Below are 9,744 nucleotides of genomic sequence, written 5' to 3'. Positions count from 1 at the left end.
AGGAATGTTGGCATGACTAGTGCAGAATAATCTTTCATTGTTATTTTTATTTTTATTTTTAAAGCAGTGAAACATTTGTGTTCTAAAATATAATTCATATTTAAAAAAACACTTTTGTTCACCAAATCAAAGTCATTGGGTGTAACCGACATTGTAGCCATTTTGTTGTTTACATTGACCATAACCATAAAACAGAGCAAACAACTTTAGACCCTCAAGACTGAGCATGAATATTAAAAAACATCTGATATTTATTTTGACATTTTAAAGGAAAGCCACATTTTGTTCAAGTCATGTGGTGGAACCCTGAGAAAACTTGATATTCTTGACTCAAAAATTCATAATATTTATTATATATACTTCAAAAATTAATGATTAAGTTGTTTATAATCTCATGTATTCAAGGTGCAATGAAAGTATTATAATACTTTTTACTTGATGGTCACCACCTGACAATGTTTTTTTTTTTTTATTTTATTTTTTTAGAAATGCTATAAAGTTTTTCAAAAATTCATGAAACCAAATTGGACACAAATATTACATTTCTCATTGACCTTGGACAACATTATTTGTCAATGACCCATTATTAGATCCCCATTGTTTAAATGGCGCCTCAGTGAATCACATACCAGGATTTCTAACGGCCTCGTTTTCAAATAAACGACCGTTTTTCTTCTCCCATCCCCCTCCCCTCACACCAACTCCCAGCATTCCTTGCGCGCGGAATGGCGGGTAGTGGCATGAAGTGTTGAACAAGCCTTCTTTCATCTGACTGGCCGTTATACCAAAGTCCAGTCGTCATGTCGTCGTTTGTGACTGAAGTGCTCGCCAGCTCAGGTAAACTGGAGAAAGATGACCTCGCCTGCAAAATCTCCAAACTGTCACGGAAAGTGGAAGAAACAAAGGTAAACAAACTAATCTGTGTTAAGTTGAGTCCGCTAGCCTGCTGTCAAATCCGAGCATGATAAGACAAATCTTGACGAAATCAACACTTAATACTAAATGTATTACATTTGAATAGTTAACATGTTTTCAAACTTACTTAGAAATTAATTGTTATTCCAATATGTGCTTGCATATTAGGTTTTCTTTTTAAGATATCTGAATGTTGCTTTTATTATGTTGAAATAATGAAAGCCAGACTAAACTCCTTGTTGCTGTGCAAGCATCCTATACATGTCTTAAAAGTGTAGCTATACTTTGCACAGTCTATTTCTGGTGGAATAAAGTGTCTTTTAAGAATAATAAACGTTTCGTTAAAAATAATGAAGTTCAGCTGGACCATTTTTACTGTTCTGTGTTCATCGTGAGCTGACATTAGCAGGCTGACGTGTCAGTGCCAGTCTGAGCGCTTGGCTCTGTTTTCCGATAGATTAAGCTTGTTTTTAACCTGGTTGTAGTCAACAATATGGTACTTTTTAAGTTGTGAGACACTACTGACACAAATGATCACAGATTACCATAATTTCTCACCGTGTACAAGCATGTTCTGTCTTATGTTTTTGGTTTTGCAAGATTAATCTAATTTTCTAACATTAAAAGCTTTTTGTGCAGTGTGGACTTAAGCAAATGTTAATATATGGCATGCTTTCATGTTTACTACTGCATATTTGTCGTTTGTAAATTAGTGGCCTAGAGTAGTGCTGATCTTTATATTGACAACCGGACTATAAGGTGTTTGTTTGTTTTTTAATTCAATATCCTCATATACTGTGAAACATGTTTGGATTTTAAAACTCAAAGATCCAGCTATAAAATGAATTTTTTTGTTTCACCACTCGTTCTTTTTCTCAATATAGGAAGAGGTCACTGACATGATAAATAAAAAATACAATGAGTTTGTTCCCAGTATGGAGGCAGCAGAGGAGCTTGTGGACCAAGTTGATTCTGTTTCCAAAGACATTGATTTATTAAAAAGCTGTATTGAGAATGAGGCAAGCTTATTGTTACATCCTTAAACAATTAGCATTCTTAAATTAAAACAGTGACACTTTAGTAGTTTGTTCTAATTCTGAATCAAGTGTTTGCACTTAACAGGTTCAGCAGAATCTTCATGATGCAGTAACAGAGTACACCAAGCTTAAACAGCAGTTAGAGAAGAACACTGCAGTCATATGCATGCTCCGGCATCTGCAAGAGGTAATGCTACAGAATTTGTGTGTAAGCTTAGTGAGCTGCAAAAAGGATTTTCTAGTTATAAAGCTAGATTTAACCTATGTCTTAATGCATGTTCAGTCTTGTGATTTATAAGATTGGTATGTAAAGAAAGCTCCCTGCATACACAGTAATTAGCTTGTTTACTGCAGTAAGGCACATGATTTGTGAAACTTGAACATTCTCATTTTAACATGAAATTTAAGTTTGACACGGCAATGGAGGAATATCATAGGGCCTTGCTGGAAAAGAACTATATGGTTGCAGCCAAGCAGCATGGAATAGTAAGTCACATATAACAATATGCATTTGCATATCATAATATCTGAAATATGTGATTTCATATTACACTATAGGACAAACTTTGAGTGTTTGTCTTATTGGTCCATTCTTTTGCCATGTTTAATTACATTTTCCTATTTCCATCATAAAGGCACAAGCTAGTGTTGATGCCCTACAAACCTGGAAAGATACAGAGTTGCCTTTACTTCGGGCCCTCAACTCAGAGATCACCATACAGAGAGAGAATCTCATTTACCACCTTGGAGAGGAGTGGCAGAAACTGACCGTATGGAAACTTCCTTCCACCAAAGGTGATTGCCTACTTAATGTTTTCCTTAATAAAAGACCATGTTCAGAAAAATGTCTCAGAAATGTGTTTCTGAACATAAAATAACATGTCTTCAGTGTCTCAAAAACACATTTGTGATATTAGAGAGAACTTTTTTTTTTTCCCTTTTTTTTCTTCCTCCAATTAAATGCAGTACTGTGCAAAAGTTTTAGGCACTTGTGAAAAATTTTACATAGTGAGGATGTCTTCAAAAGTAATGCCATGAATAGTTATCATTGATCATGTAGCAAATTAGCTTAAAAAGGGAATTATTTATAATTAATTATAACTGGTTATAATCAATAATAAATATTTAGATTAGATCTTAGAATTAACTGTAGCAGAATCGATATTATAATTACCTGATCTGTCCGTCCACCGAGCAGACAATATAATTATTTATCAATTCTAAGAAGATTACTTTCCTGGCCAAGGAACAATAGCCTTCCTACTTATACAGTGCTAGCAGTAGTTTAGCATGTAGCAAGGAGCAACATTCAGTGACTTTGAATTGTGAGCGGAACACAGAGATGATCAATTGTGAATATAAAGGATTTAATAAATTAAACTATAACTAACATACAAACAAACTAAGCAAAACATACATATATAGAATGAAGGAAAGTAAGGAAAGGAGAGAGAAGAGCAGAGAATGGCATTATTCACATCAATTAACCACAACCTAAATGAGAATCATCTTAGGCACAATTCACCTTAAAAGGGGTTCAAACTTAAACGCGCATCTAATCAGTTGTAAATGGTTACTTGCATTGGTTTGTTGCTGAATAAGAGTCTTGATGCGGTAGACAAGGTTCTCGACGATTTCTTTAGGAGTGAGTTGAAGAAGTCCACAGCAAATCCACAAAGTTACTTGAAGGTAAACACTGCCAGAAGGTTAAACTCAAGAGGAGAGTTTTGGAGTGTGTTGGTCTCAAGAAGAAGAGTTTTGAGCGATGATTAGTCTGCGTTCTGGAGTTTTAACAGTTCATTGCCGCACCCATTTTGTGGGTGGAGTGGCCAATCAGAGGCATGCATTTTGAGCGGGAGAGACATCCTTTGTCTCCGTTTATGGCCCATTCGCATTTTATTGCTGATCTGGACCGCTAGTTCAAAACATAGTAAGAATTGTTCGATGCATTTCACGATCACATGGTGTACATTATTGTGTGAGAAATCATTTTGATACCAAGAAGGTAACCTCCAGACGATATTAACGCAGAGATACACTCATACACTTGAATATAGGCATTTAACGTCTAACTAATACAAGTAAAGGGTTTTAACTAAGTTAATATAATAGAGGAATATACATACAACACATGCATATAGCAGATACATTTATAACTGCTTACTATGGCCTAAAATAGAGAAAATGTCTTTAGGTATGTGTGTGACGTGTATTGGAATTACTGGAGACAGACAACTGTTCTGGTGCCTGGCACGGGGGGTCACCCCCCTTTCTGTGGAATGTGTTTGAAGCTTGATGGAGACACTCCAGAGGCGACCTGTTTTAGCATCCTTTTGATAGTGATAAAGACCATCTGCAATTTAGCACCCATATAAATGTAAACGCGGAGGCCAGGTCAGTAATTTATATGCAAATGTCAAAAGGCTAAAAGGGTTTTTTTAAACAAAGTGTAATTAACCATCACTGATCTTACACAGACATTACAATCAGTTAACTTCATACAAAGTCCAGTAAACATAAAAAAGCTTAATCAATATTTGGTGTGACCACCTTTGCCTTAAAAACAGCACCAGTTCTCCTAGAGGTCTGCACGGGCCTTAAAATGAAACCCGGCCCGTACCTGAGACCGCGTGGCTAGACCCTACCCCGCCCGAACGATACCGTCAGATTTTAAACCCAAAAACGCTTACTATCTAATTTCTTCTAGCAAGTACTGTTGCAATAGGCTGTATTTTATGTAAGCATATAGGCAACATTCGAAACAGTATTGAAACAGTAAACATACAGTTTTAACAAGGCACAGCAGCCCCATAGTACTCTAGAGCAGAAGGGGAAAAAAGCATTGCCTCACCGTTTATTTGCTGAAACTTCACTTGGTGCAGAACAATCTGGAATAATATGAAACAATGCAACAGTCCCCTCTATGCAGCCTGAACTTGTTTAGAATATTGAATCTTTGTGACAACTGCGCTAAAAACAATCTAGATGCAGCGCAAAGAATGAAACAGAGCGCAGGTGTTTTTAACTCGACATTGTGTTTAAAAAGTGCCGGTCCTGCGCGAGACGCTGAAGAAAAAGCAAGATGTGGTGCAATTGTCAGACATTCGTCCAGCATGTGTTTACATAGGAAAACAATGGGATAACAGAACAGACGCGCGCAAAAACATGTTCAGTGTAAACGGCCCCTAACTCATCCATTCGTGCGTGTCTGAGCGAAACAAGTTCGGTAAGCCTGTTTATTTTTTCATTCATTACAAAAAGTCCTGCTTGAAAAACTGACCCGAACCCGGCCCGAAACCCGTCGATTCGGGTTGCAGACCTCTATCCTAGGTACACCTGGACACAGTTTTTCTTGGTTGTTGGCAGATAAGATGTACCAAGCATCTTGGAGAATTCACCACAGCTCATCTATCTGTTTAGACTGTCTCAATTGCTTCTGTCTCTTTATGTAATCCCAGACTGATTCAAGGTTCAGTGGGGACTCTGTGGGGGCCATGCCATCTGTTGCAGGGCTCCCTGTTCTTCTATTCTATTTTATTCTATTTGGAAACGTAATGTTTGGGAGTCTAAAATTTATATTTCCTATTGACTAAAGCTGAGTATATAAGTAACCATTTTAAGACAAATGTTTTTTTTTTTAAACAACTTACGTGCTTAAAACTTTTTCACAGTACTGTAAATATCAGCTCTATGCAGCACAACTGTGGACATGATGCTGGTCTGTTTTCTTCTGATCTTCTGAAATGCTTCCATATTGTTTGCAGAGCTCACTAGCATGAAGTATTTTCTGACGACAGCACTTCATTTAAACAAAGTAGGATCTAAAGTGGATGAATCTCTTCCACATCCTCTTCTCTCCAATATACTTCAAGCCCTGTCGGTTCAAGGAGAACTCCATAAAAAGATTAAACTGTTTGGTATGAATAGGTTTTGGTGTTACAGCCCATTTTTCCTCCAGATTGACTGATACTTTTGGTCTATTAGTAGAGTTTCTGAGTCTTTCTCCATCATTTAGGGCAGGTGTTGTTGAAGTACATGCTGAAGCCTCTAATCCTATACCCCTCTTTGGTGGTGGAAGTAAGCAGTCAACCTGAGCAGGGCACAGTTCTGAGCCTACAGTGTGAGGAGAGCAAAGCAGAGCATCCAGACCCCAACCAGGTTTACACCAAAGTGCTCACTGTGCTTAAGACGCTGCATAAACACCATTTTGGTATGACCAAAATTTTTTTATAGTTATTACATTACTGCCTAGGCATTGTAATGCATGTAGTAGGAGTGATGATGGAATTTCATTTGTTTTCTTTCTAGATGTGTCTGTAGGTGAAAAGAAAGTGTCTGAGATATTAGGAGACTTGATATGGGAGGAGATGTCAGAATGCATCATTCGAGAATGCTTGGTTCATTCCATACCAGTCAACAGTATTCAGCTAGCTGAGTATAGCACGGTAAGAGTCAACAAGACCATATAAAGATCTGTCAACATGTGTCAACTGTAAATTGGTCTTCGTAAAACAATATTTAATTCTGTCCTCAGGTTATTAAACAGACTGAACATTTTGAGAGCAGTCTGAAAGAGATGGGCTACCTCGCAGGGGACTCAACGGACCTCTTGAAATATGCCAAGAATGTCAACTGTCACTTCGCAAGCAAAAAATGCCAAGATGTCATCGTGGCTGCACGGAAACTTATGACATCAGAGATGCACAACACAGTGAAAGTAAGACTCCCTTTATTTCTACACATTAATACATGTACCCCAAGGCGATTTTTATTAATCTATAAATACTTTTTAGTGAGTCTCCTCACAAGCTCTCTTAAAACTCTTTGTTTCCAGATCACTCCAGAGTATAAACTCTCTGTCCCAAAACTACCGAGTCCAAGTGGAGGAGAGAAGGAGAGGAAGGAGGTGGTTAAGAAGGGTGGACATTATGATTGGCAGACCCTGGAGAATGAGAAGCTGTTGGGGCAGCAGACTCTTTGCCTGCCTGAGTGTCGCATTAGTGAATCAGTGCAACAGCTAATGGTCTTGGCTATACAAACTCTATCCGAGGCAGTTGGCAGCTCTCCCCAGTGGTAATAGCAGGCATTATGACCACTAAATGTGATAAGTTCAACTCCTATAGAGGTGTTCAGGTTTTAGTCCACAAACCCGGAAGAGAATTCGCCATGGGTTCCCTCAGGATTTTCCTATGGGTTTCTATAATGGGGTTTTTCAACTTATGTGTAAAATAAGGTCTGTGGTACACATTACTTGACGATTAATGTGATAGGAAAATCCAGAGGGAACCCATGGCGAATTAGACTTCCAGGTTCTCCTACAAATTGACTTCACGACTGAACAGCTCTGTATATAGTCTGTCCACAATCTATGCACAGACACTCAAGTTTATGGATTTTTTTTATTTGTTTTTTGGGGGTCCATGTGGTAGCAGTGATTGCTTAAGGACAAGTGTTGTTCTCTTTTTCTTTTCTTTTTTTCAGTGCAGTCCAGCTTTTCTACACAGTCCGAAATATTTTTCATCTGTTCTATGATGTTGTGCCTACATATCACAAGTTAGTCACTCTGTTTGCTTTTTTTTTTTTATAGCAGTATGTTTAGTATATTGTTTGTTGAAATGTATTGTTTTCCTTGACTCAGGGAGAACTTTCTGAAGTTGCCTCACTTGGCTGCAGTCCAACACAATAACTGCATGTTCATTGCCCACCACCTTCTGACCTTGGGTCACCAGTTCAAACCTCACCTTCCCTTGAAAGATGGAGTGTCTTATTTTGTAGACTTGGTCCCAGGCTTCAGAAGACTTGGTAAGAGCATGAAAAGAAATTGGCTTCCCAATATAAATGTTTTATGATTCACTTTTTATGAGAGAGATGCCTGTTTTTATTTTTTTTCTGTTTCTATCCAAGGTGCTCATTGTTTTGTGGCACAAATGAACATACAAAAAGCAGAGATGTTGGAAAGACTGTCCACTGCCCGTAACTTCTCCAACTTGGATGATGAAGACAATTACTCTGTAGCCAGCAAGGCAGTCAGACAAGTATGATCTAACACCATAATTTCATTATTTCTAAAGGGACGGTAGTGGCTTTTGCTGCTTATATTATCACATACCAGTATATATGAGCATATTTGTACCACTTGTACTAAGCATACCTGTCATTAAGGTTTTAATTATTTTATGTATTTTAGGTAATTCATCAGCTGAGGAGGTTGGGGAAAGTTTGGCAAGAAGTTTTGCCTGTGAACATATACTGCAAAGCCATGGGGACTCTGCTGAATACTGCAATATCAGAGCTGATTAATAAGATTATGATATTGGAGGTAATTCACTCTTCACCTTTATTAGATTCAACACCACACTATTTGAGGTGTAAACCAAGTAAAAGGAAATTATCTTGTTTTAGGACATCTCTAATGTGGACGGTGAGCGCCTGCGTACACTGTGTCAAACCGTCATAGAGGAGGGGCCGCTGGTCTTCAACCCATTGCCAGATGAAAACAAGAACAAAAAATATCAAGAAGAGGTTCCAGTCTACGTTAAGAAGTGGATGACCTTAAAAGAGCTCTCCACTGTGCTGAATGCTAGTCTGCAGGAGATAGTGGACAGGTATCATATGCTTTCCATACTCTTTTAGATTCATAGATGCACCTTTAATCCATCTTTTATTTTATTTTTTAGTGCTTCAGATCAAATATACAAAGATTAAATCGGTGGAGGTCGACTGAACTTTGCTCAAACACGTTGCATAACCAACAGTCTCTTTCCTTCGTGTAACTTGAAATGAATGACTTCCATTCACTTTTTTTTTTTTGGCTGCAAGTTGCTTTATGTGTGAATGCGCTTTAGATGTTTCTGTGTGTAACCCAGTCTGTTACATTTAAATGTCTTTTAAAGGCAATTGGTATTTTGTCTAATTTAGATTTAATGAGAGTTGGAACTCACATCTTATTTGTCTTTTTTAGATGGGTGGAGGGCAAGGGGCCTCTGGCAGTGGAGTTCTCCTGTAAAGAGATGAAGAGTCTCATTCGTGCCCTGTTCAAGAACACAGAGCGGCGAGCAGCCGCCCTCAATAAAATCATCAAATAGACAGCCTACACACCAGTGCACTTCCAATTCAACATATCGCTACATGGGGCTTTTCCTTACATATACTGTGTTATCTATTTTTCTATTTTGCTGAAAAATGCATTACAGTAAATGCTGTTCTAAGCACATGCATGTTGTCTTGTTATTAATGTATTATATAGTTTGCTGTAAATAAATTGATACTTGCCTCAATAAAATACCTCAAGAAAGTGAAGCAGTGGCCTTGTCTTGCGCTATCTTTTGTGTTTTCTTAAAGCAATACAATACAATAGCTAAGTTAAAGGAATATTCAAGGTTCAATACAAGTTAAGCTCAGTCGACAGCATTTGTGGCATAATGTTGATTACCACAAAAATTTATTTCAACTCATCCCTCCTTTTCTTTAAAAAAAAAGCAAAGGTCGAGGTTACAGTGAGTCACTTACAATGGTAGTGAATAAGGCCAAACACAGAAATGTGAAGCTTATTATTTTATGAAAGCACTTATATTAATTCTGTTAAAACTCATGTTTTATTTGAGCTGTAAAGTTGTTTAAATTGTAATTTTTACAAGCATTTTAGGGTTTGTTGACATTACATTGTCATGGCAATGACAAAATTGGATTTAACTTTACATAGAAAAGGTCAGTAAGTGATTTTATAACAATAAAATTATGTTAAAGCGTACATTATGTCTTGTGGCTATTCTTTTGAATTTGGTACTTTAAT

General features: G+C 37.4%; 1 protein-coding gene across 1 annotated transcript; it reads left to right on the top strand.

The window, feature by feature from the left end:
• Window positions 1–692: 692 nt before the first annotated feature.
• Window positions 693–9,246, top strand: LOC127429080 (centromere/kinetochore protein zw10 homolog). The gene is made up of 16 exons (XM_051677865.1): window positions 693–905; window positions 1,800–1,934; window positions 2,038–2,139; window positions 2,361–2,438; window positions 2,588–2,747; window positions 5,717–5,869; window positions 5,968–6,162; window positions 6,261–6,397; window positions 6,487–6,669; window positions 6,787–7,025; window positions 7,434–7,505; window positions 7,591–7,754; window positions 7,857–7,987; window positions 8,140–8,271; window positions 8,355–8,557; window positions 8,914–9,246. The coding sequence occupies exons 1-16, from the start codon at window positions 801–803 to the stop codon at window positions 9,035–9,037; spliced, it is 2,313 nt and encodes a 770-aa protein (XP_051533825.1). The 5' UTR covers window positions 693–800; the 3' UTR covers window positions 9,038–9,246.
• Window positions 9,247–9,744: the final 498 nt, after the last annotated feature.

This window comes from Myxocyprinus asiaticus, chromosome 38 (genome assembly GCF_019703515.2).
Source record: "Myxocyprinus asiaticus isolate MX2 ecotype Aquarium Trade chromosome 38, UBuf_Myxa_2, whole genome shotgun sequence".
Taxonomy (NCBI): domain Eukaryota; kingdom Metazoa; phylum Chordata; class Actinopteri; order Cypriniformes; family Catostomidae; genus Myxocyprinus; species Myxocyprinus asiaticus.
This window is presented reverse-complemented; position numbering and strand designations above follow the sequence as displayed.